General features: G+C 38.2%; 2 protein-coding genes across 3 annotated transcripts; one reads left to right on the top strand and one right to left on the bottom strand.

Moving 5' to 3' along the window:
• Positions 1–255: 255 nt before the first annotated feature.
• LOC145909140 (transient receptor potential cation channel subfamily A member 1-like) lies at positions 256–27,634 on the bottom strand. 2 transcript variants are annotated; one of them, XM_082996457.1, is made up of 26 exons: positions 27,488–27,634; positions 27,101–27,260; positions 26,733–26,806; positions 20,028–20,193; positions 19,334–19,527; positions 18,913–19,082; positions 18,339–18,482; positions 17,509–17,676; positions 16,970–17,138; positions 16,506–16,613; positions 15,895–16,110; positions 14,848–14,948; positions 14,580–14,712; positions 13,921–14,079; positions 13,376–13,477; positions 13,223–13,300; positions 12,577–12,714; positions 12,149–12,219; positions 11,782–11,913; positions 11,390–11,516; positions 10,747–10,916; positions 10,115–10,244; positions 9,096–9,362; positions 8,273–8,395; positions 7,621–7,727; positions 256–974 (listed from the first exon to the last, which is right to left on the bottom strand). In XM_082996457.1, exons 1-26 carry the CDS (start codon positions 27,632–27,634, stop codon positions 764–766), a joined length of 3,765 nt encoding a protein of 1,254 aa, XP_082852583.1. In that variant the 3' UTR covers positions 256–763. The 2 variants fall into 2 exon arrangements, with proteins under 2 accessions (XP_082852583.1, XP_082852584.1); XM_082996458.1 differs by lacking the exons at positions 26,733–26,806; positions 27,101–27,260; positions 27,488–27,634 and adding an exon at positions 23,128–23,301.
• On the top strand, positions 3,503–6,875 carry LOC145909141 (uncharacterized). Its single transcript, XM_082996459.1, has 4 exons — positions 3,503–4,686; positions 5,178–5,408; positions 5,529–5,703; positions 5,858–6,875. The coding sequence occupies exons 1-4, from the start codon at positions 4,019–4,021 to the stop codon at positions 6,431–6,433; spliced, it is 1,650 nt and encodes a 549-aa protein (XP_082852585.1). The 5' UTR covers positions 3,503–4,018; the 3' UTR covers positions 6,434–6,875.
• Positions 27,635–27,646: the final 12 nt, after the last annotated feature.

The raw sequence follows: 27,646 nt of genomic DNA, 5'->3' as shown, positions 1-27,646 counted from the left end.
TCAATGCTTTTGAAATGCCAGTGAACCTTGTAAACTAAATACGAGAGTCGAGATCGCCAAATACAATGGACCTGCGATCCTGCCTTGCTAAGCGAAAAGCACTTCTTGCGTTGTAAGATGTTAAGTATTCAATATTGTCATCCCAAATAAATTTTCCTGGATAGGGATAGACCAAGATTATAAAAAGCGAATTATTATAAAGGCGCTATTCCAGCTGAAAAGATAGTGTCACAAAAACAACATTTATTGGTGACAAGAAACATCGTCAATTAATCACAAGTAAAATGGCTGTTCATGGTTCGAAGGTTATTTCTTTGCATTTGTAACTGCTTAAAGATGGCATAAAATAGACATTGTCAGATTAACTGAGATAGGTAAAGAAATGAAGGCACCGAACAAAGAAAGGGTGTTGAATTAGAGAAAGAGTGGTTACAGTGAAATACAACACATTTCAATAATAGTTAACAATAAGTGACATACGTCCAATCATGGAACACAAAGTGTTTGGCGGTCAATACAGAAAAATGGTCCTTTGAAACTGGCACAATACATATTTTGGAAAATTACCACAAAGTGGGAGAATGTGAGGTGGTTTTAGGGATGAGATGAGGTCACGAACAAATCGAGTTAATTATCACAATTTATGACAGAAAACAGACGATATTTAGGCAAAAGTGTCAAACACATGTTTTACACAACACGAAACGAATTTAGTGCAAAGAATTCTGTACAAAATTTAGACCCCAATATCATTACAAATGTCTCATGGTTTTAGTGCTTTCAAGGCCCTCAACGCCATCAATTTACTTCCCGAATGTCCGGGAAGCGCTGAATAAATTCCTGGAGGTGAACCGTAACGTGACGGCGTGGTGCCCTCATCTTGGTCTTCCGCCTCCGAGCGGATTTCCATTTTCTGAACGATTAACCGCAAGAGGTCGTGCTGCTTGTCCAAAGATGCTTGAATGGTTTTCAGCCTGAAACAGAAATGATGAAACACAAGATAATTAGTGTTTGAACAGTGCTTTCACATTTGTGCTCCATACGTAATTTTTACACTTTTTGGAAATAGGGTGCAAAAAGGTTGTCGATTGTTTGCGTTTATATCACTTATGTACGCTATCTGGCGCAAAACATGAATATCTAGCACTGGTGCCGTAAAATCGCTATCATTATGTCACGAAAAGGAAGAGACCGCACCTTTCCAAAATGCAGTTAATTGTTCTTCGATATACAACATTAAAGCAGATTAAAATAATAAACTTTTGTGAGTGATTATTATTTCAAGTCAGTTTGAGAAAATAGACAATAAAATAGGAATTAATTTTGCTTATTGACGAGAATGTAGATTAGGTGAGCAGAATTTTCTGGTTTGTTTTCTGTGACAACATCCAGTGTTATTTGAATGACGCAGAGCACGAACGTTTGTAAAATATCCCGTACGTTAGAATGATTGTATGCCGGTGCTTAAAGTTCAGGGCGAGGGCAGACGTTGGCCTTGGGGCAAATTATTTACGTTCTTTGTACAGAAACAGCTCTGTGACGCAAAACTTGACAATATTCATATTATTGTTTCACCTCAGTTACGTGATATGCAAATATCACTCATGGATACAAACGTCATGCACTTTACATACATTTGCTTATTTTAGTGTAGATTAGTGTTGTATGAACTTAAACAACGGATTTAATGTAATATATATTCCATACTTTTCTGGATAAAGTGATACATAATCACCAAACGTTCGTTGAACACATTTTATAGTTCATGTTTCAATGGTTAAAACAGAGCTGCACACCACAAACGTTTATATATGGTACCGTGTTCAAGCTTAGTTTAACGTTGTTTGATCTAAACCAAAATAAAAATAAGGCAATTTTAAAATATTAAAAAAAACCTTGTGTCAAAATACTTAATTTTTGAAAACATGTTTCGCTTTAATTCATTTGTTGTTTAAATAAATGCTTACCAAAGCGAAACATGTTTAAAAAAAGCGTTTGACCATAAGTTTTTTTAATATTTTGAAATTGACTTTGAAGTTTCCAGTTGCGTCACGCAAAAGTAGTGTTGCTGGAATAGGTTGATTTCGTGAAAGAACTATTTTTATAAATATAAGGACAACAATTGGAAATGAGGGTAATAGTATTAAAAAATGAACCAGAGTTGTCAAATCTGCTAGCGTGCCAGTTTTAAACCAGAGTGTCAAGTTTGGTACGCTTACTCTACGTTATGCGGCCCTGGTTCAAAAAACACCACTTTGCGTAGTGGTAAAAATTCCAGACACTATTAATCACCACTAATCTTGCCTGACAATCATATCATGAAGGCAGAATAAACAAAGTTAAAGGGCAGAAACTTAAGGACATTTACTAAAATAAACCTTAACCGCAACGATGAGCGTTTCGCCCAAGTAGTGGGTTCATCTATGTCGATAAGACATTCCAGTCTGACTACTTAAACACAACTGTCGGCGAACCAACTATTTCAAACGTAAACGTTTGGTTTTGTGACGTCACATGAGCCTTTATTTTTGGTCAATCACGTGACTTATCCCAAATACATTAATTAAACTTTGCTGGCTTATAGTGTCCACAAGAAAAGTTAATCCTAACAGAAATTTAAAATTAACACGATTATGGTCTCGCAAATAGCGTTAAGGAGTGTATGTACATAAAGCAGGTGGTCTTTCGTGTTTTACACATGTACGCCTGCAAATGAACCCGAAGCACAGAGATTCAACCACATGAAATTATAGAAGCGATTTCGTTCTAATATGAAATATGACCGAAACAACGCTGATTCCTGTAACCACATTTTTATTATAAATCTTTTGCAATTTGCATAAACCGTGTTTGTAATTTTTTAGTGTTATTTTATAACGGTCTGTACGTGAATAGCATTTAACGGTTAACGTTTTCTGGGTCATAATTTGCGTTTGTTTTTTAATATTTTGGAAAAACAGCATTGAAAACCATAGGGATTTTACGATTAAAATTCAAATATTGTTTGCGGTAAAATTTGTGTAAACAATGCGAATCAATAATTTATGAACCAACGTTGACGTAAAAAATTTTGACAATTTCTACGAATTTGTAGTCCACTGTTGGACAAAGTACGAAAACTGCAAACTGCGATCGAATTATAAAAAAAAACTCACGCGTGTAAACAACTTAACTATTTAACGGTCCTTATATTAAAATAAGCACTTGTTATTTGATTTGACGCACACACAATTTAACACTTCCTAATTCCAATCCAACTGCCTCATTACAAGCGGCCTATCTCGCTCAAATCGCATAAACAAACCGACTGACATTTTCAATGTGACGCGCGTTCTCAACAACTTCGGGTTATTTTGGTGCGCGACTTGCGTCTGCTTCGAGCTTAACCCGCCGCCGTGACGTCAGTTACGCTACATTTATCTTTCCTCTCGTTCTTCGAGCGATATTTAAGCGTCGAGCGAGCGTCGGAGTCATCACAAGCAATTGTTGAGTGTGACAGAGTGTTCATAATTGGAAGTAGTAAAAATCACTCAAAAAATTTACTTGCAGCGCTTTGGCAAAACCGATTAAACAAATAGAGGCATAATTTGACAAACCGCAAGATATAAGATTTGAAAAATTTCGCTGTCTCGCTGACATCGTTTGACACAAACCGTGTCGTGGTTTTGGAAACATAGAATAATTAGGCTTGTTTTTAATCTTTGCAAAATGATGCACGAATCTGTGTAAGACAAGAATATTTTTACTGCAGATTTGCGCTTTGTAACTAATTTTCCGATTTTACAGTTTTATTTAACTCTAAACTTTTTTTTCACGTTTGCTCTAAAATGTTAAAAAGGATAGTTAACTGCGCAGTTTAGTGCTTTAATTTCTTGGCGATTCACCAACAAAACGTTAAAATTTTTTGCACACGGCTCGCAGTCTTAGGAAAACGTGCGTCAGACCAAAACATTCACAACTTTCCGAAAATTGGTCGATTTCAGGTTATGGAGTAATCTGTGCAGTAGGTGTTATTATCATGAATTTGTTAGCAATAGTCGCTGTAGCGATTTTTGCTTTAGCACAAAACACTGAGGGCCACACAAACAAGTCATCATTTGAAGAAAAGTACAGACCAGGAAAGGGTTCCTACCTCCATTATTTGGATAATTTGTCCACCAACAATCGGACACAGTTTAATGAGGAATGCAAGAAACGGAAGTACGACTTTACTGTGTATTATAGGATGGCTCTGTTTCGATTTTGCTCCACAAGTTTACAAGATTACGAAGCATTTTGCGACGATTTGCTAGACCATGGGACCAATAAAAGCGACCATGGAAAACAGAACATCGACCTGAAGGCGCAGAAATACAGAATTTATGGCGAAGGGTTGCATTCTGATCAAAGAGATTTGGCGTTTAAGGCGTGCCTGTACATAAAAGACTACTTCACTAAAAAGAACCAGTCGTACACAGAATGGTTGATTCACGCTGCACCATTTGCGTTGCCAACTGCATGTGGTTTCAGCACTGAAAAGCACAAGATTTTAAAGCCATCCTCATATGATTGCATGGCAAAGTCAGGTCAAGCTCTCATTTATTTTGTGTTTGCTTTTGATGCACTTCTAGTGGCCTGCATCGTCGTCGCTAATTGCGTCATCCTCATTGTGACGTTACGAACACCGAGGTTAAGAACACTTCACGGGTGGGTTGAATTTATTTAAAAAAGTGCTTAACTTTTAGTTTGAGTCAACATGTTCTACTTTGTGATAACATAGTGGTAGTTAGAGGCTGAAAAACATCTCATAAAAAACTGTTCAAAAATATGGCCAAAAGTTGATTAAACATGGATCCAGAACTCAAGAAATAGTGATTGGGACACAACAGAAATATCTTAAAATAATACAATTAAATCGGATTCATATATTTAAATTGGCGCTTCTGGTAAAACGTTGTTAACTTTAGGTTTATGCGCAGAAAATAGTGTCCTTGCCATAACGTACTTAACAAACGTAGATTTGTATCAGAAAGCGCATTGGGTACATGTTGCAATGCTTTGCAGGGCGGCAATATTAACATTTTCTTGGAAAACGGCAAACATTTCTCCTTAGCTGCTCCTTTCTGTATTCAAATGCACTAAAGGTCACGGAAGCAATTGAGACAAAAATAACAGAAACGTTCTGTTTTGAATTTCAGTTATTACAGAATTTCGCTGGCCTGTTCGGACCTTTTGATTGGCTGCGTGCTTTCCGCATCAATGCACACCACACACTGCATGTATTTGCAACCGCGGCCATTTCTTGAAGAGGGACAGTCCCAAAAAATGACGCACTACCACAGTGCAGCTTACGTCAACGCCTTCGGCTTTTTTACGGTCATGTCGTTTTCCACATCGATATTTACGCTTGTTGCCATAACGATTGAAAGGTAAAGCACTTTTTGGGACGGATGTTGGTATACGAGAATATTATGACTAAATTTTGCATTTTCCGCTCAAAAAAATTTTTTTTTATTAAACATTAAACTTTGACGAATTATTTTTGACAGGTTTCACACAGAAATCGCAAAAAAGAGGAAAACTGGAGAAAATAAAACACGTTTGGTGGCGGGTTTGTCCTTGGCTGCAATATGGGTGACGTCATTTGTAATTGCATTGATTCCAATTTTTGTGAAGAGGTATCGCTACACTGTTACTGCATTGAGTGTGATCATTGCCCCGAACGTAAGTCTTAACCGCAAAGTCTTTTCAATAACAGAGTGTGAAGTAACAGTTCAACAGAAAATTATGTGTAACAGGCGCAGTACCTGAATATTTACTGGACTATATGGCTGAAATTTTAGATTTCTTCTTTAAATTTTTTATTGTTTTCTTACAGTTTTACATTGTCTACCTCATATTCTTGGGTCTCAGCCTTCTGTTAGTGTGGATCCTTAGTGTTGCCATGTGCTGCGCATGCGCAAAACGTCGCACTGACGACGAAGACGCAAACGTAACCGTTACAAGAAACAACAACTCAGTGAACGAAGCAACCTTGCCTTCACTAAGCCGTAACGTTGACGATCAACGTAATGTGACGTCACATGACAAGATGACGTCATCACAGTTGGACAAATCTGAACACACGCGAGCGTCAACATCTACGAGTCATACTAAAGACATAGTCTTGCTAAAGACAGTCAGAACGGTGGTTGCAGCGTTTACTCTTGCAATTGTTCCTGCAATCGCTGTAATGATTTCAGGGCTTTCCCCTGAATTAGAACCACGTGACCTGCGGTTTGATCCGAGCGCAAAAGCGGCTTGGACCTCGTGCGCATATCTGGCATCGCGAATCCTTTTTGGAAATTCCTTCGTGAACGCCATTATCTACAATTGCGTGAGTCCGCAATTCCGGACCGCAACGAAACGACTTCTGGGAAGAAAGCGCGCGTTGGAAAGTACGAGTTTCGAATAGACTGTTTCTGTTTCGTGTTGCATTGTTCTGTTTTTAATTTTCTTTGTTGATTTGTCACGTGAAACCCTGTTACGTGTAACCAGTATTGTCAATAGCTTCACTTTCGCATTTGAGTCATTTAATAACATGGGAAAAAACATGTTTTTTTGCCAATTTCTTGTTTCTAAGTGTTTAGGCGCATTAGATTAACAGCTGACATATTGAACGCCATTTTTTTGCGTGAAAAGACGAGGCATAAAGCTGAAAAAACTGACTTGGCACACAAATAAAACGTGCATTGGTATGAAAATATTCCGTCTATTTTACCAGTAGATTTTTCCTCGCATGAACTTCGGTGCGATGTTTATGTGCATTCCGCAAATATTAAGAGTAGCCATACAGGTTAATAAAATTGTGCTGGCCAATTCAAGTAAAAACGTGTATGAATCTTTCCCAAAATGCCGAAAAAATTTCCCAGAAGGGATAAAAAATTTCCATGAAACTCAAACGATAACGTTGTTTTCAATCAAGTTTGTATAAAAAGCGGTTCATTTTACAGCACGATGTTGCTTATCAGCCTCGAATACGCGACACACAACCTTGCCAAATACCAGCAATGTACCGTAAGTTTGGTCTATGACGTCCTGTCTTGTATAAACCTATCCCGTATTGGAACCAACAGACGCGTTCGTGAAAGGGCAAACAGGACAAGCGCCAAACGCTCGTTTCACACGACATACCAAGGCTTACGAGTTAAGACCACTGGTAATTACGCACTTTAATAAGCGACCTCCGGGCCGAAAAGGTTAATTTTAGAAGCCGTTGACGACAGGGCGTTTTAAATTTCGTTACAAGGATTCCTTTTTGACGTTTTTTCGTGTGTGATGTTGGCGAAAGCGGAAGGGCCTTGGCATCTCATAGTTATAATTAACCAATTCCTCGAGAATCTCGCCTTTTGCACGAAAAACGGCAAAGCATTGAAAAAACATTTCGCGGGCAAATTTCATCGAATTGCAAAATATTGCTTCCACACAAGTTCCATGTGTTGAAACGTTAATGTAAACACAGATGTACAATAAACCTGTCAAAACTGCGTATTTTGATTGTACAGTCAATAACACATTCTTAACATTTAAAATTGCAACTTTTTCTTTTTATTAGTTGTTTTTGTTATTTACCATTGGTCTTTTATATAGCCCTATACCCACCTTTGCTTCTGCCTTTGCATTTCAACTTGCATGTATTGGATGCTTGGATCGCTTCCACCTTCTGCGTTGTCACCGTAGTCAGCTTGGATGCCGGTGTATTGGAAAACCTGCGCACAGCATTAGTTGAATAGCCGGGTTGTGCCATACCAAAGAAGCTGGACACATTTTTTCTACATATTTCAGTCTAGGCACAAACAGACATAGGAAATAAGAAATTTTCACAACATACAAGCGCCTTATCTTACGTTTGGAATGACAACTTGCTAACATTAGGTTTATAGGCTTGGCAGCCCAGGCATTGCAGCCTAGCTGGATCAGCCATTTTTCCTGACAAGTCGGAGCAAGATTTGAAAAAATCGATACGATAGCTGTGATCGCCAAGCAAGGACCTGCGCAGTGGGGCGATCCTGCCAATCATGCCATTGCATGAAATATTACTCTTGCTAACATTGTGACGATTTGCAATCTCGTGTTATCCAAACGCAAGTAATACAAAAAATGCCGTATAGGCGAAATATGTATATTCTGTAAACCAGTATCTTGGATGATTGTGCAATAATCTAGTTCAGTCCAAGTAATCACTTAATGCAAAAAAATACACGCTGAGGACCAAGCTTTTTTATTATTTGCAATAAAAAGTAATCTTACATACCGCATGCCATACACGTTTGTGCCAATGCCCGCAGCGGTTCGGATAAAGTGTCACCGATGGTTTGTCAACTCTCATCAGGAATTGAATGGGAAGTCTCGTCTCGATCGATGTGTGGAGTTGAACCTGAAGTAATAATAAACATAAATTACTTTGCTTTGCATATACTCAAATATAGCCATTTTGAAAGGCTTCTGTCTGTACTGAACGGCAACTGCAGCAATATTAGGCAACTAAGGTTTACGTTAAGCGGACGGTGCACGTGTTATTGGCATGCTTGTGAAAGAACAGTCGCAATTTAATTGAAATTTCTCCTCAAAAAGCACGTTTATAAATGATTCACCATTTTCTTTGTACAAATATACATTTCGGTTCGAAGTACCATACCGTCTTATACTGAGTAATCCTTTTAAATTGAAAACAACATAAGTTAACGAGTTAATAGCCTGGCATAAGAAATGCCTTTTTAATTAAGATTATGCCTGACATCGTCAGTAACGGATTAAGTTAATATTTGTTGAGAGCATAAGCGACACTACGGCAATGCTGGGGACTGGGGACTGGGGACTGGGGACTGGGGACTGGGGACTGGGGACTGGGGACTGGGGACTGGGGACTGGGGACTGGGGACTGGGGACTGGGGACTGGGGACTGGGGACTGGGGACTGGGGACTGGGGACTGGGGACTGGGGACTGGGGACTGGGGACTGGGGACTGGGGACTGGGGACTGGGGACTGGGGACTGGGGACTGGGGACTGGGGACTGGGGACTGGGGAATCCGAAAATGATTGGTCTTTCTAAAAAATATCGCACTGTTGGACAAACCTGCATAGCCAGACGCTGAAGGACGGCGTTATTTTGCACTTGTGCGATGTCTCCGACCGCTAAACCGATGAGGAGATTCATGAGGAGAATCGGCATCATCAGGATGAAGACCAGGAGGAGGATCAAGCTTGGAATTCCGAAGTGAAAAGTTGCGGGATCATCATCAACAAACGGAGTGAGGAATTTTTCCACGTAGCCAATTTCTCCCAAGAGCATTGTTGAAATTCGAAGCATAGCAAGAGGCGGGTCTTTGAATGCTCTGTCGGTCTAAAAATATAAGAATAGTTGTAGGAAATATTCAAAAAAACCTGACGGCACTAAAGGTTTAGGTTTGCTTGGAGTTTCCACCTTGCTTTCTGCATGTGGATGCACCTAGTTTAGTGCTCAACGGATGACGGTGATTGTATAGTCACATAGAGTGGAAGTCATTGCTTGGCCGTTTGGTCGGCAAAGTCGGCTAAGAGTCACACCAAGCTGCACTGATGAGACCTTATAGGTCCAAACAGTGGCCATCTGTCTGCAGCTCACTGAGTTTATTTTATTTAAAGAACTTTTGTTGGGCACATGGGGCGCAAACGTCTATTACACTGCGACATATAACTGATAAAAAGTAAGCAAGGGCGGGTGATTGGCAGCATTGGCCAAGCGCCCGACCCATATATCAAGAAGAAAACCTGGTTGGGATTCGTGGCCAGGATATCCTGGGTTCAAATCCCGTTGTAACAAAAAAAAATAAAAACTAAGCAAGAAAATCGAAAAACACGTTTCTTAGAAATAAGCATATTTTTATTTTTCAAGATATTGCTCTTGAATGACAGTAAACATCTCAGAAAAAAAAACAACACTGATTTTAGGCTACAATGCAAAATAGGCAACCAAATTGAACTTAACATTTAAAAGTTTCAAACTTTTTTGCTTAAAACATTTCTTCAAGTCATTGAATTCGTAATACTGCTACTGTAGTTTATATTGGAGTACCAAAAAGTACGTAATTTTATAGCAAATTGTTTCACTTTTACCTCCTCTTGCATGAGAACGTAGAAGGAAAGTGCAAACGCGACGATGAGAAACGAAAACACGAGAATCACTTGCACCAGGGTTTGAAGAATTTGAAGGAACATTACAACGTAAATTCCAGCAATGTCGAACCTGCACAAGCGAACAAACCGAAATAAAGAAGTCTGGAAAAATTTTACACAGGTATTGGCCAAATCCGGTCCATTGCGTTGTTTAATCTGGCCATCAAAATGTTGGTATGACTTAGTGTCTTTAAAAGGATGTTGTTTACAGTTCAGTTAAATGCAATTTTAGTGCATTTTATTGTTGATCGGTTACGGCTTTTGATTTTATTGTAAATGGATTTTTCATGAAAATGCTAACACTTTGTACACTTTATACTTGTATGTTGTATTTGCCTGCCAATGAAATTTGCATTAGGTACAGGGCACCAAAAAACCATAAAGATTTGTTACATTTCTGGAATCCTGCAAGATAGAATCGTTATAGAATTGCATGGGATTTTTTTATCGCTTATGCTTTCATATAATTTCATATACATATAAGTTAGTCATTTGTCGTTTGTCAGTCGTCTTACATCTCAAACTGTTTGCGTGGATTTTCCTTCAAGAAACAAAAACATTAGATTGCTCACTTTTGAAGAAATATGAGGAGATTGAACCAAGCAAGAAAAATTGCAATTGCTCCCACTTCGAACTGCCAGTGGACCGGATAACCAGTGAGAAAAGGTACAACATACAACACACTTGTTATGTACAACGTCCATTCCATCAAATTTGTGAAGTCCCCAAGGTAAGCAAAACGCTAAACACAAACGATTGATTAAATGTACAAAAAAGCCATAATAATCATTGAGAATTGTAGAAAGACAGTACGAAACAGTATGTACACCCTGTTTGCAGTTCTCAATGTTCAGTTTGGTTAAATAGGAGTATAAGATTTCAAAACCGGCCTACAAATTTTTAACAGAAATCCTATAAATGCATTTTCAATGCTTTAAATCAGGGGTATCCGGCCCTTGGCCAGAGAGATTTCGAAATGAACAATGTAGTGCAGTAAAACATCAACTACAACGGCTGGAAACTGCGGTGGTCTGATTATTTCGTCCGTTTCGGTAACAACGGGTTGTGAAAACAAGAATATAATTGCCCCGTCACGTTGCTCTGAAAATCGTTTGCAAACCGCATGTGCCCTTTGGCCCAATAAGTTTGGACGAACCTGCTTTAAAACGCTGACAACATCATCGCAGACTTATTGCTGTAGCTAAACGCACAAACCTGCTGATATATCTGGACAATTTCTTTGATGATTTGCCCACAATTCAGAATTGTTGATAGAACCATCATAGCGATTTGGAACCCGCTGTATGACATCGGTTGATCTTTAACCATTGTGCCATTGACGCTGTTAAAAAAAGTAAAAATGTCAGTAAATGATCACCCAAAATGTATGGATGAAACGTTTATTTCTCATAACATGTGCATTAATGAAACAGAATGTTCAAGCCATTTGGCTAAGAATGAATGTCATTATGCCCTTTACTCAACCTTGCAAGCAAAAAAGCCATGCGTATTACGTTGTCATCCAATACACCAGTAATACAAACCTTTTTGCTTGTTTCATCAACTGTTTAATTGATAACTATAATTATGAATATTGGGATACTTACTCGCTGTACAAGCTATTGTGGTTCTCCCAATGCCCTCTCGTAGGTACCGTGCTCACTATGTATGTGATTGGAAAGAGGCTCATTAAGTAAAAGAGCAGGTTAATACCGTGGAACAGACGACCATACGCTCCCCTGAAAATAAAAAAAAAAATGTTTCATCGCCAAATAGCTTGTTTTGGAGAATGTTTTCCCATGGTACTTTGATTGCAAAGTACAAATTGCATAAAACAATTTCGAAGGAAGCATTAAGTTTGGTAAAGGTCTTTGTCAACAAAATAGGTAAAAAATGAATGTCAATAAACCATAAACTAATTCCATGCTTGGTAATCACTGCCACGGTTTCAGAACAGCTATTTGTACAACTTACCATTTCTGGCGCAAGTACTGCACAGACACTGGGTGGCGCAAGCATTCCACTCGATTGAATTCCACCATTTTCTGCAAACAATAACAACTACAGATGTTTTTTCAAAAACAGTAACAACCATTTTGTCAAACCCTTTGAACTACATCATCATGTTAAATAATGGAATACAGATCTTCTGGCAATAATTTTATTGTACCGACGTTTCGGCCACCAAGCTACAGCCTTCAACAGCATGTAATTTATTTAAAGAAGTATTTTCACATCCTGATGAAGGCTGCTGCATGGTGGCCGAAACGTCGATATAACAAATTGCCAGAAGAGTCGTACTGCAGCAATAACACATGCCTGACAGCATCAGTAATAATATATGCAAAATATCGGCTCATTATGCTGAAAGAATGATACGCGGCTAAAACAACTAGTCTTACGTTTAATGCGGGTAGAGCAAGCCTTCCAAGTTCCTGTGTGTCATCATCATCATCGTCTTTGCTCTTCTCGCGTTGACGTTTCAACTCATCCGCGTGTTTCCACAATTCTTGCCTTTTTTCCACCGTTGGCTCCAAATACTTTTTGATACATTTTGGGTTAGTAAAATAGAAATCGTGTTTGTAGGAAATTGTTTAGTGTTTGAATATAGACTCGACGGGTTTGCAATAGTGGCATTAAAAACAATTGTTGATTATCATCATATGAATGTGTTTTGTAATTAAAATTTAACAAAATGTGGATATCTTTCTGCTGTAAGGTGTACCGTGGATTGTTCTCAACTATTAATTTCAAATATTACTATAATAACGTTGTGTCAATGCTTCTATTTTAAGAATACATATTTCGCTTTTTCAAGCATAAACCGTTCTTATTCAATAATTTGAAATTGACTTTGAAGTTTCACTTGTGTCACGTTAGAAGTGTTGCTGTTCAGGTTTCGATTTTCGTGCAATTAAAACATTTTCATTCACGAGGTTAAAATTTCTATTGGCGTCCTTCATACTGTTTTTGAACCTATATCTTCTATTACACTGGCTTATATCTAGACCAATATAGCATCAATTATAACACAAGTATAATTGTTACCTTAAAGTGGTATCGAATCCAGTACTTTCGGCTTCTTGCATCCACATCAGCCGTCTCTTTGCATCTGTTGAGCAACGCCTGAAAAAATGGAAAACAAAAATGACCTAAAGTAACCCTATTATACCGGGGAAAACCCAACATCACGTGACTTACCACGCACACGTCTGGTAAGTATTGGATTAACAGCATGATGGGAATCATAATCTGTCCCTGGTGTTCGTAAAATGTGCTCATTGCTTCCTCCCAGCGGCTGTGCTGCATGCAAAGAAATTTTTGGATTATGTTTCACGAAGAAAACTTAAACCATTGCTAACAGGGCAAACGCATTTGGAAATATGTAAAAAATCATAAATGGAGAAAATGTCATTCGGACAACATGAATCAGTCTACTTGCTAGGTGGTACTGACGGATCTGTTTATATTGTCATGTATCGAAATAACTTACAAAGAGTGATAGACGTTTATTTAAAATTTCACAGAAATATTAATTTCGCCGTAATGGCATCGTCCGATTCTGTGCCCAAAAAAGTATAAAAGCAAACAAAAGCTAAGCTCAACGTTAACTCCTACGTAAAATATACACAACATGTATTTTGTTACGATATTTGAATGCAGATATTATGCAATGCAGATATTATGCATCGCATATATGCGTATACGCCTTGTCATAACTTACTTGTCCAATATTGGAATCGTACCTGTACTATTGCCATGGCAACGTCCCTGTTTTGGTTGACAATGGCCTCAGTAAAGCAAGTAGCTCCCTTGTTGTTACGAAGAAATGTTGCATCTAAATCCATTAGCACCTCTACCGCACTCACGTGGCCGTTTTTCGCGGCAAGGTGCAGGGCAGTGTTCTGTCATTAGCAGAAAAAGTTTAGTTTGATAAATCCAATATAATAAATGACACAAGATTTTGAAAGGAGTCAGAAATATTTTATTCAAGTTATAGCAAAAACTATTTGAATTATAAAGAAACAAATACTTATTCTATCAAATTACACCTAAGAAAGACACATGATAAATTTTACGCGATCTACACACAGGGCCACTGTTTCGATCTTTTAGGTCCAATCAGTGCAGCTTTGTGGTAACTATACGGCCATCTTGCCACGGCAAACATGCTAACGTCGTATAGATACGGCAAGGTTGCAGTGAAGCCCAGCAGGCCGAAACTGTGGCTCAGCTGTATGCAGCTTTATTTAAACATATTATTGCTTATATATTCTTACACAAAATCTCGATTTTCTAAAAATAGAATAATTTTCTCATAAGGTTGCTTGGTACTATGACATTACATGCAAGCTAAGCGAGACTAGCTGGAAACGTGAAGCGAGATAAATGCGCTGTTACCAACCCCCTCAGCTTCGAACTGGTCGATAAGATGATTGTGCGTTTCAATCAGTGTGCGAATAGTCTTCGTGTATCCACTGGAGGCCGCCACATGCAGTGGGGATTCGCCGTGGATGTTGCGATGCAGAATTGCGCCCCTAATGATGTACAAACACAGGTATATTATCGACGGACATGTAATGTTTATAATGAGGTAATGGTGTTTGCAACGTTATCGATTTTGTTTCGCCCACGCAAACTTGAACGGAACTAAAAATATGAGAAAATTTTACCTATTAAGTAAAAGCTGCAGTACTTTAACATGGCCGTTTTTAGCAGCAAAATGCAGGGGAGTCATTCCATCTTCGTCCTTCTCATTAATAATGTTCGGTCCCTGCAAATTGTTAACTTAAATAAGGGATCATGTTGCTCTAAAAGACATGTAAACTTATACACAAGCAAATGTGACAACAATGCAGCTCACTAAGCTTATGTACTTTTCATCTACTTTTCCAATCTCGAACAATATGTGTCAACAGAAGGAATTACTAAGTATGGCAAATTCTAGTGCTAAGTTTGTGGATATAAAACCACAACTGCAAACCATAACCTGGCGATGAATTTCCTTTTAGTAACAGTAGTATACACACAAAGTACGAGCTATATACGTATATCGTACTTGGTTGCGGTTTTCACAGTAATTTTGTTGCTTTAAATAATTTCTCAACACTTTACGTAACATTGCCCTCATTTCGTGTCCAAAAAGTTGCTTTAGCAAAGCGTACTGGGTCAACGTCGCAGAAAATAGATAGTAAACCATAGACTTGTTACAAGTCAACGTTACTGTTATGATTAGGGGCCTTTTTTCCCGAATTGAGGTATTAGAAATGTTGATAAAAGCCACGCAACATGTTCAATGAATTGCCGAAAGAAAAAAAGTGCAAAAACCTCGGGGAAGATTACACAGGAGGGGAAACCGCTAAAACGAAAATTTTATCTTAAGTCTGAAGTGTTGCGACTGCGGAAAATCTAAACGTTTTATTAATAGAAAAATAGTCGTAAGGACTACAGGAATCAGCCTTTGCAGGTCAGTGTCGGATCTGACTTTCATGTTTCTGTATATGCAGGAACTCAAAAATGGGTAACAGAAGATCAGCATCCTATTCAGACAGGAGCTGTCAATACATTAATTGATATTTCTGTTTTTCATGAAAGGTCATACACTAATGGTGATCGACTGTTATTTTTCTTTGTTCTTTGAGTATACGCTTTTTTAACACATATCATTACAACCAAAATCGCTTTCAACAACAAACCTTAAACAATAAAGGCAGGCCTACCTGACCGCTGTCCAAAAGCCTTCTTGTGGCGTTGAATCTTCCATACATGGATGCAAAATGTAAAGGAGATTGCTTTTTACAGGACTTTAGTCGCGCGCTGACCCCAAGACACATAAGAGTTTTGAGACTCGCAAGATTTCCTTCTTGGCAGGCGTAATGCAGAGGAGAGCATCCATGTGAATCAGCTTCGTTAAGTAGCTGTTTTACTTCGGGTTTCTAGAGAAACGTTCACACGTTAGGATGGTAAAGCTGGTTCTGTTCCAACTTGAACCTATATAGGAATGCTCATGACCCAAGTTAAACCCATTGGCTGTAATTTTGATGGTGATCGCACATGCATATTGCATGTGCAATTATTAAACGTGTTACTACGCCTGATTTGTCTTTACTTTTCAAACCAGTCTGTGTTGCCTTTAAATGAATATATTGTGGTGTAAATAACAAGAAAGTCTAATTTTTAATCATCAAATTTTATTCGAAATTTCTTCTATAGTTTTAATGCACTGGCTCCTTGAACTTGGCATCTTTCAAGAAACGCCATAAAACGTTTGTTGTAACAAGCACAAAAATAAATCTACGGACACTTCAAACACACGGAAAGATGTACTGACGTTGAAAATGGTGCGACAAGCTTCTTGTATTTTATCATCTGATGAAATCTTTGAAATATCCCCGCCCTTAAGGATCACGATATGCATTATGTTCCTTGCCTCCGAATCCTGCATGAAAGCAATTTGCTGGTTTTAAAATTAATGTTCTTTTATTTGGTGAGTTACGATTGGTATTTATTTGATTTATTTTGCTGCAAGACTCCTTGTAACAAAAATATATTGCGGAAAAAAATTATTGTTGTTTAACAACCCATGAAAATTTATTGAATCAAATTCCATACAAACCTGAACTTTTCTGTTTTATGACGAAATACGACATACTTTTAATCAACTCAAAGTATTTTGCACCCAAATGCGACATAAATAAACAAAAATTATGCGAAATGAAACAGCATGTGAACCGATAAATTGCTTACGTTATCGAATATCGCTAATAAAGGTGATTCTCAAAATCGTCCACAAACCTTCACGAGGACGTCCGCTCCGAGTTGAATAAGAACTCTGACGCTCTCCCAACACTCCCTAGATGCAGCCACCAGAAGAGGAGTTCGATCTTCTGCATCCGAAATCTCAAGATCCGCTCCTTTCTCCACCAGGTACTTGATCACTGATGGATGGTTGAACATTGCAGCCCTGTTGAAAACGTAACGTAGGTCTCGCTAGCTGAGATCGGCAAGTAAAGGGCGTTGAAAGTTGGGTGATCCTGCCTTGCCATACGACAGAATGATATACTTTTGCGTTGTAAGATGATAGTGTTGTAAGCATTAATGATCACCAAAAAGACAAAAAAAACATTTATAGCAAACACAGTTACACCTGTTTATTATTAATTTTGGTTTGTATTTGTTATTATACTATATTAACAATTCAAATTATTGTATCATATTGCGTAAAATGCATAACGAAGAAATGAAAAACAGAAACCAAGTTACAAATGCTGGAAATGTTGTTACAAAAAAGACATTTTAGATGACACGTTAATGAATACATTCAAATTTCGTACTTGTGCAATGGCGAGTGGTCCATCTTGTCGAGCATTGACAAACTTGCCTGCGCCTGATCAGCTGCGATTTCAAACATGGTTTTCACGATGTCAAGTGTGCCCTGACCACAAACCATGTGCATGGGTGTCGAGTCATCAGCTTGTTTCACATCCAGGCGAGCACCGTATCTATACAAACATGCGTAGGTTTTTTATTTGCCGACATTAACTTTCATAAGCGACAAAAAAATTAATTACCCAAAGGGCCAGTTTTTTTATTCTTTAATCAGATTATCCAAAGATATTTTATTTTTATAAACTTTAGTGAAATAACCAAAAGAAAGCAGCATTAGTTACATGGAAACAAATGAGCCATATTGATTAGTGAGCTACAGACAGTGCGCACATTGTTTTGACCTATATGGTGTCAACAGGTCTAAACAGGTGTGCACTGTCTTTAACGTAGTTATATTTCTTTCCATGTTCAACTCAAACGTACAAATATATGAAAAATGTACTGCTATTTTTGTTGCCAGGCATACTAATTAATCGGAATTGCTCTTCTGGCACTTAGTTTCTAAAGTGTTTATTGGAAACCAACGTTTCGTCTGCCATCCGGCGAGACTTCTTCAGGGTTATGTTTTATGTGCGTAATGCTTCACTGTTGACATAACCCTGAAGAAGTCTCGCCGAATGGCAAAGGAAACGTTGGTTTCCAATAAACACTTTAGAAACTAAGTGCCAGAAGAGCAATTCCGATTAATATGAAAAATGTGTGCTTGAAAATGGAAAAATTAGATTTGGTTTAATTTCAACCAGCTTTTATATTTTAGATAGAGTTTATTACTTACTCTAGACACAACTTTATCGCGACGATATTACCACCAGTAACCGCACAATGGAGAGGACTCGAACTTTCTTTGTCTCCGAACGAAAGAAGATCTCCACTCGCGTAACCGTATTGCTGGCAGTGATCCAACAGCAACGTCATAACTCTACAAAACAAGAATTTGTGGATTCTACAAATAAGCAAGAGAAAATGTCAAGAAATTACTACAGGAATCAATTTGGATCCACCAAGATATAAAAAATGGACCACCAAGATATTTCTGTACTTTATGATCCCAATCACCGACGAAAATTATTTCGAAATTTTTTTGAACCAACACAAAATAACTTCCTATCTGAGAGTACTATTGTTTGAGAAAGTGCTGTGGACCCTTAGGAAAGGCCCATGGAGTTCCATTTGAGGAACACTGTTATAATCAAAACACTTTTAGCTTTAGGCCGATACTTAAATTAGCACTATACTTATTAATGACGTCATAAATAGCGATATACAAATGTGCAATAGAACCGATCTACAGCAAGATGCAAAAAGAGGCAGCAAGATGCAAAAAATAACAATTTTTAAATATCACTAACTTTCTCGAGCCAGCGAGCGCAGCAGCATGTAGCGGGTAATAACCTTGTGTACAGGACATACAAGGTTTCGCACCAGTATCAAGCAACATCTTAAAGGCTTCTGCGTTGTCGTTTACAGCTGCAACATGTAACGCAGTTACGCCGGCGTTGCCTCGCACGTGTACGTCGACCTACAAAGAATTTAAGCATTTTGAAACAATTGAGACATAAATTGTTTTAAAAAAAAACTATTTGAAAAAAAAGTATCACAAAGATCTGTTTGTATCGGAAAAATACACGTAAAAATTAGAATAAGAAACCAACACTACAATTGCGCAAAATCTCTAAAAATGCCAATGTTTTTAACTGTGTCTGGTTTGAAACAAGTATTCCAAGCACGCAACAAATCATAAATGGCATTGGAAAAAGTAACAATTCGAACCTTTTTTTCTAACAACGCCTGCAGCGAATTCAGGGAGTTCTTTTGTACGGCAATAAGTAGAGCGGGATATCCACTTGAATTCTTCAACGTCGGATCGGCGCCTTTGGTTAAAAGTGACTTCACGCTGTTCGGTTTGTCGTTCTCGATCGCCCAGTGAAGTGGAGTGGAGGAGAGGTCGTCAGTTGCATTCAGTACTAATGATGAAATATTTTCAGATTGAAGTAGCTTTGATCCAGCGTGGTTGTGTTAGTGGCGTACCAATCTCTTTAACAAGCAAGGCTGCGCTATTCTAGAACCATGCAACAATCACTTTGTAATTCACTCGATACTACACAAGTTGTATAATTTACAAATCGATTGGTAACTTTGACATACTTACAAGCACAAAACAAAATTTTACGAATTGTGTAAGCTGGATACAGATGGCCACTGCTGCTATGCAGCTCTCACAATTCATTGGCTTCACTTTGCTTATCATAATTATATTCAGTATACAAGAAAGGGAGAATGCAGCTACCAAATAAATGGATTTTCAAAGTAGAACGCCCCCCTTACATATTCCAAAAACACAAAAACAACATGTATTAAATATTGTGATATTTTAAATCAGGTTTCACGTTTCTTACGCAATTTTAAATACTTGGTTTAACGTGATATAATATTTATAAAATTTTGTGGATGTCAATATACTTACGATCGTTTCCACCAGGAAAACCTAGAATAAATTCTATCATAGAAATCTGTTCGCTTGCTGCCGCATAATGAAGAACAGTGGCTCCCTTGCGATCGCGCGCCATCATGCGGTCGGGATTGATGTTGCATATTGAGGCCAGTTGTTTCACATTTCCCTTGGTTGCAAGCTGGAATTTAACAAAAAAGTAGAAGCAAATAAGCCAATAATAATCAGCAAACTGTAAAGAGTGAACATTTTTCGACTACTCAATTCCCCCAATAATGAAACTGGTAACGGTGGACACACGCCATAAAAACGACCAGAAGTTACAATGGTAAAACAGACTTTTAAGACAAACGTAGCCAACACTCCAAACCCGCACTAACTTCAGTCGCTCTACTGATTTTCTTCTCATATTCTCTGATAAAGGTACGATCCACATACTCCTGATCTTCCCAATATGTTGCTGTGTGTAATTCGTTATCTTGACTCGATGTAAGTGCAAGCAAAAACCGAGTGAATAACGACAGTTTTCTATCCAAATTTGCAGTTTCATCACGTTCAATGTACGCCAGGTTCGTCTTAACAGACTGCATATGGCTGTTAAATTTTAAGCCATGTCTCCCATTCGACGTCATGTGGTAATATATACTCCTTAACAAACTTTTTTCATGCAGAAAATTCTGCAAAAGGTGAGTTTTTTACCATAGCTTAAACAAGCTGTAAAAGACGTTTTTTACCCATCCACGCTTATTAAGCGTTACTGTGCTCCATCTGATAGCTCACAAATTGCCAATAAATCTACAGTACCAACATCGACCGAGCCATAAAATAGCTGGGCCTGTTTGGAGCCAATAAAACCATTAAACAAATATGAAATATTTGAGCAACAATCTCTTTCATTTTGCTTGAAGGCATCAATCTTTCTTTCACGCCACAAACAATGCCTCTTCATTTTATAACAATTGAACAGCAATGCTCTTTAAAACGATCGATTAAATAGACAAATACTGGCTGTACAGGGTGGACTCACTCACTCAGTCAGTTGTTATTACTGCCAATACAGTAGCTAGAGCTGCGTCGTCCGTCTTAAAGGACTTGGAACGGATCTTGCTTTTCTCAAACATTCACACAAACGACCAAAACTGGAACAATTTTAAAGAAATGCGCAATTAAATATTAATGGCCACAAAGTACTGATAAATAGCAAAGGAAGTCTGTAAAGCAATGGCAAATATAAGAAACCCGCAGACTACATGTCACATTGTTTATATTCAGTTTCCTGCTCGAAAAGATGGTTTACATGATATCATATGCGACCTTTGAGGTCGAATTACATCATGTTAATTATTAAAAAGGCGTTTTTATGGCGTCAAGTTGGTGTTGCATTATTAAAGAATTGCTGATTTCGAAGTCATTCAATTGCAACTTAGAATGACAGCAGAGCACCTTAATGCTTCTGACCCTAATTTACACACCTTATGATGCTGTATTCTGGTATTCTAATTCATGTAGTTAAGAGTTAACTTTGACCAGGTTTTCGTTATATCGATAACATTTCAGAGACAAGTTCGCGAATTATCCTCCCATAATCTTTGCTTGTCACATGAAATCCTTCTCTGTTTGTAAATTGCAAAACAGCCTGGAGACATTTACTTCCAACAACAACATAATAAGTACTCAGCAACCTAATGGAATCGGTTATTTGTCAGTTTTGTTAATCATTGACATACAGCTAAACTTATAGTAACACTCAACTCAAAACTATCTGTGTCACCAACTGCAAAACTTGTGATTTACAACCAAATAATACACGTTGTTGCACTTCGTCAAATGTGCTAGTTCACACACCTGTACGCTTGAAATGTTAGGTCAAAAAGCCAACTTGAAACTTTTGTTTAGACTGGTTCCAGGCATGCATTACATCACAGCAAGCAAACTGCCACACATGTGCTGTCATGCATGGAGTCATTCGCATATCCTATGGCGGAAATTGCATTTGTACTGAGCTTAAAAGTCGCGCAATGACGCGAAAGCATCCAAAATCATGTAATTGCATTCACATCGACCTAAATTTAAGTGTACAGGCACAGGTAAAGGACATGCTGTTTTAGAGTTAAGTGTAGTTGCATGTTTGGCATTTGACCAATTCCTATGAAATGCTTAAACACAGACTTAGTTTCAGTTGAAAAACTTCAACGACCAAAAACGTACATGGTTATTTTAGCGAGAAAGGTGAAGTCCATGTACCAGATGCGTTTTTAAGACAACTCACTAGGTTAAGACTTCACGCTTCCACAATCTCGCTCACTGCAAAAGACCTACCATTCTGAGTATACGTGTAGGCTGTTGCGCGAAAACGGCGATATTCATTGCATGCACTTTCTCCTAACTCCTAAGGTGGAGTTTTCACCAGAAGATTTTTCGCAGAATTGTGCGCATTGGTAACTGTAGTAACTTTCAAACTCATGTTTGTGTTACTTAAATCACCGCACGGAAACAGCAAATATAACTCTTTGCGATCAAATTTGTTTTTGCAGCATTTCCATACGGTTTTGGAAACGCGCAGTACAAACGATTGCTTGTCGGAATACGCCTCAATGTAATTAATTTGTCTACAATATTTCAAACAGTACTGAGTGCAGTATAAGTCGCGCCTGGTTTTCGGCTCGAAATCGGGTTTAATGTTGAAAAATCGCAAAAGGAATCAGGGCTCTTGTCAAAATTGCGTCATAATTGCACTTCAATTTTACGAATGAGCATGTGGTGACGTCAGTCGCGTCACACCTCATAGTGAAGCTTTATACGTAGCTTAAACTCTTTAAAGCAATTGAATTTACACTTCGCTGAATTTACACATTTGCCGCGCTATTTCCCTTTGGGCCTATTTTCAGGCTTTAAAGGATTTTTCGGGTCGGGCACAAAGCATTAAACATTACACTTTCAACAGCATGTTAAGCTAGGAAGAAACTATAATCGAAATGAGACGGTGTATAGGGCAGTGACTTTTGCATACGGGAAGAAACAGAATTACATTTGATCATGAAAAATTGTCAGTGCTCCTGTCGTTATTGTTACGTTGCAGGATGATAAATTTTGGTTCAGCCAGGAATTTTCTTACCTTGGTAGAATATTCCACGTCTTCCTCTGTTATTTCTGCTTTGACGCCATTTCCTACCATTCTACAAATCTTCTTCATTTTGCATGGTGTTCGAAACCCTTTTGCTTTAGGCGTGACAACATTTACAGAAGGCCAATGCGACATTCTTACTTATTTATTACTGTCTTCAATGGTGACACAACAAATTATAGTAATACATAACTGTAAAACAAATATGGCAATGAAAATGCATGGACACGCAAATATGTTACCGAACGGTGTACGAACTTACGCAAAGCAAATATTCGCCGCTGCAATGTTTTTCAGACTAACATTGAATGCATTGAAGAAGGCATGCTTAGATTCTGAAACACTGCTCTTCTGGCAAATTTGATTGTATCGCTAAAACGTCGATTAAAACGTCACTACAATAAAATTTACCAGCCTTGAAAAGTATTTTGTTCAATATCAACACTGCTATACCGGTTGTCAGAAAAGAATTTTTTCCGTCAAGCTTCAAGGGTTGTTGTTTACACTCCTGTAGTGATCCGCGCGGACACGGGCAATTGAATATTTATCGTTTCCCGAATGCGGCGGTCTGTCTGGAATCTGTGTCGGTTCTACTTGTTGAAAACTTTTCGCTCATGCAAATCCAGCTATGGCTCAGTTGTAATATAGAACGATTCATTTTCAACCCCATTTTACTACAAACTCGTTGTGGTGCAACAACAATACATTGAAATATTCGTACAAACAGCGTTTTAAAGGCGTTTTAAAGGCACCTTTGTGGTTCGCGATACCACTACCACCATTTCGCAGTAATGTTTTCAATACCCGCTGTTCTGTTATATGTAGGCGCGTTTCTCGAAAAAACGAACAAACAAAAGAAACAAAAAAACTTAGTTGCAAAGTCTTGATGTGCTATTCGTATGTATTGTGTCCTGGGCATGCCTCCATGTAAGACAAGCCAAAAACCGGGGTCTCCGTAAACGCTATGTTGTGCTACACCGACACTACTACAAACACACGTACGTTGTGCCAACAACTCTGCCCTAAACTGTTACGATAAAATCGCGTCTCCCCTTATAAACCAACCTGAACACTACGGCCTTGCATGCTGAACAAACACAAAGTGTCAGCTGGGAAGCTGATATGACCGGACGTTGAGCCGTGTAAAACGATATACCGACAGAGCATTGTGAAGAAAAACACGCCCAAGTAACAATGAAGCGTTACCAACCGTAAAGAGGGACGATTGCGCATTGCTACGGACTCATTTAAGGTTTTAAAGTAACACAGATCGTTTTGACTAATCGTAGACGATGTTACATGTGTGTTAGAAAGAAGGGTTACAAAAAGCATTCGTGCCAAGGACCAAAAACACTTTCTACAAAATAAGATGTAGCTCGCACGAGAATGGGTTAATTAAGATGCTTTAAAGTTTAAAAGTTCAAGTCTCTGAAAAGAGTGTAACTTAATAGCGAGCAAAAACAATGGTCTCCTTTTACGTTACATTCCATGTTTTTTGCTGATTCATGGCATCCGCGCTTCGTCACCCGAAAATCAGGTGCAAAAATTGCCGAGTCACGACTTTCAAAACATTGCGTAAAAACTGTTTTCCTGTTATTAGAAAATGGTTTGTGGCAAAAACAGTTTCAATTGCGACGTGGTCCTTTTGATTAATATTTAATAATTTTGGCCTTTCGGGGATGATGTATGACAATAGCAATGAAAACGTTTCCAAATATCTTCCCGTGTCAAAATAGTGTTTATGAGTCGATTAGGATGAATTATTAACGACTTTTTCCTGCCAGCAAAGATCGTGATATGGAGGCTTTTTTAAGACAAACTAGTCCTTTTAAGTCAAATACTGTTATAATTAATATTCGCAGCCAAATGTTGTTTAGATTGCGATCGCATAGCAGCCACACTCGACGGAACAAAGCGCAGTTAAGAGAAAACAGCGTTTCTTATGGGTCTGTGGACCACCTAGCGAATTTTTAACTACTTTTTCAACAATTTGTTTCACCCAAAAACGACAAAGTTTTCAAGACCTTTTTCGTGTTGAACGTATATGTTTACAAAACATAACTTCATTGTTAAACTGTTCTTGTTTAGAAAAGTCCGTTGGACCCCCGCAATATGTCACTGTGGACCGTTAGGCGTACGCAGTTGAGAAACTCTGCTTTAACGGCGGTCGTGCGCAGAATTAAAGTTGCCATGCAGGATAACAAGTTTTGTCACCGAGTTGCAAACAGTGTAAATCGTTGTATACATAAAGCACGAAATAAACGAAACGAATTCTAGCAATACTCGTACTTATGTAAAATGCCATTGCGCGAAATTAATGCCAAATTCAAAAATACAAAAACAAACTTATTAGCCTTTCAAAAAATGCCACACGAATGTCACAAAAATCCCCCAAAATGCCGACAAATCTGCAAATCGTCGTTTAATCGTGATTTCACTCAATTTCTCTCAGCAACGCAAACACATTTATCAATACGAAGGTGCTCAATAAAATGAATCATCTTTCACCATATTGTATGGTAAAATCATTGCACAGATTCACGATCGTTATGCAAACATCATACCACATGCCGCTGCCAGTCACCACATGGCGGTATTTGTTAAAGGCCATTTATGCCGATAAACAAACCGCTTTGTGACGTAACAGCGAATATCGATCCCTACGTAGGGAATTCCTGAATATTTGAGATTTCGTTTTCTCAAGCTTTTGCTTTCAACAAAAGACGTCATTTTGTCACTTAGCTTTCCTAAGCATCATTAAAGTGTGTTTGAAATAATTTTTTTCTTACGTGAATAATCATGGCACTGTTGGTAAAATAACAGTTTTGCGTAGCAAAATGAATTATGATTAAACGAGTCCAGTGTTATTCGTTACAGTGCGTTGGCAAAAACCATTTCTCCTTTCCAAATCAATGGAATGTGCCCTATAATAAATAAACCTCAGACAACAACAACACAGTGCGGGGGAAATGACTCGGCGAAAATACGATAAGACAAAAAGGTCAAAAATTTTGTTTTCGACCCAATCGTGTAACCAGAACTAAGGCACCACCTGACCAGGTGTTGCGCAACTGTTGCGACACTTCGTATCCGTTACGTCATTTAACCCCAGGATTAGTTTTCGAGGGTTAACACTTATTAACCCCATCTATATGAAATATTAATCTCATGAACTTCATTACTAATGCATTGTGTCAGATTGCTTTTTAACACGCAAGTTTGTTTGTGGAAAATCTTGCTCACGCCGCAGCATTGTTAAAACCGCATGTTGTTGATTGCATACTAGTTACAACAAAATGCCTGTGTCCTAATACCTTAAATAATATATTTTCCAACTTATAAGCCTTTTTTCGGCAAATTTAATGCTCAGCATTGCTTCAAATATTACAAAAGAATCAGACCAGCCAGCTTCACTATATAAAACGAAAGGAATGTGCCAATGCGCTTACAAAAAGTTGTCTGCATTTGAGCAGTCAAGCCCATATATGCGTAGTCGTGTATTTAATCCTACAAGCTTTCACCGAGGTTTGTGTTGTACATATAGTGACGTATGCTTTATAACCAAATGCTCATGACTCATAATGAACAGAACTTACCTTAAAAGTCCAGTTTGGTGAGTCTGAGATCTTGCAAATATTATCCGAATTTAAGTCTGCTTCATTTACTTCAACTGGCGAAAAGGGATTAGATTAAATATAATTTACGATTTATCGGCGATAATGCCTTTGGGCTAATGTCAGACTGTCTATACATTTGCGCAAACATACATCATTGTGCGGTGGAAGTTGATTATTGCGATTAAACATGTTTAGGAAACAGTAATCTTTGATGACTTTATCAAAATACGTACATATAAATATACATGTTTGATGGATATAAACAAAGCTAATGTACTAGAAATTTACACTTGAATTTTCCTAGAAGTTGGAATAAGGTTAGAAAATAAAAGGCATACGTGTTTCACCTGTCATCCACGTGCTTTTAAAACGGTTTTTTAAAAACATTTTGCGTTTGGCGATCGCTGGTGATTGCAACGAATGAGAACGCTTGGAACTTAGTGGAGTGCCTGAAACTGGACTGTTTTGTGGACTCGAAGAACGTCGCGTCATAACATCCCTTACCGCCTAAAATAATCCCATTACATAATAAACAAATGTCTGACTTGCCTAGAGATGTGCAAGGTCGTCGTTGCTAGTTATAGTTTCAAAGAGATTTATTTTATCAAACTATATAACCACACACACACATCAACAAACATGTGATTTATGTAAACGTGTTGGCACTACGTGTGTAGTAGATCTAAATTCATTCGCAACCTTACATACAATGTCATTACAGGCTATTTTCTTACTTGAAAGAGTCGCTGAGATCCGCTAGACCTTCGACACACCCTGTCGTCCTGATTAATGAAAACTGCTGTTTCCTGGTCGTTTTCCTGGTTGGAAGATTGATTGGAATCGCCTAATTCAGGGTCGCTTTTCAGCTGTCCATTCGACATATTGTTTGTCCT

Source organism: Ascidia mentula, chromosome 7, assembly GCF_947561715.1.
Source record: "Ascidia mentula chromosome 7, kaAscMent1.1, whole genome shotgun sequence".
In the NCBI taxonomy this organism is placed as follows: domain Eukaryota; kingdom Metazoa; phylum Chordata; class Ascidiacea; order Phlebobranchia; family Ascidiidae; genus Ascidia; species Ascidia mentula.
Note: the sequence above shows the minus strand (reverse complement) of the source record. Positions and strands in the feature narration are given on the sequence as shown.

Bases quoted from the DNA above. Each gene is read 5' to 3' on its own strand.
- LOC145909141 (XM_082996459.1), top strand. From the start codon at position 4,019: ATGAATTTGTTAGCAATAGTCGCTGTAGCGATTTTTGCTTTAGCACAA. The intron at 4,687-5,177 runs GTGGGTTGAATT...TTTGAATTTCAG, and splicing joins AGGTTAAGAACACTTCACGG to TTATTACAGAATTTCGCTGG. The intron at 5,704-5,857 runs GTAAGTCTTAAC...GTTTTCTTACAG, and splicing joins GTGTGATCATTGCCCCGAAC to TTTTACATTGTCTACCTCAT.
- LOC145909140 (XM_082996457.1), bottom strand. From the start codon at position 27,634: ATGTCGAATGGACAGCTGAAAAGCGACCCTGAATTAGGCGATTCCAAT. The intron at 19,083-19,333 runs GTTCGAATTGTT...AATTCTTTGTAG, and splicing joins AGGCGTTGTTAGAAAAAAAG to GTCGACGTACACGTGCGAGG. The intron at 10,917-11,389 runs GTTTGTGCGTTT...GTTTGTGTTTAG, and splicing joins TTGTCCAGATATATCAGCAG to CGTTTTGCTTACCTTGGGGA.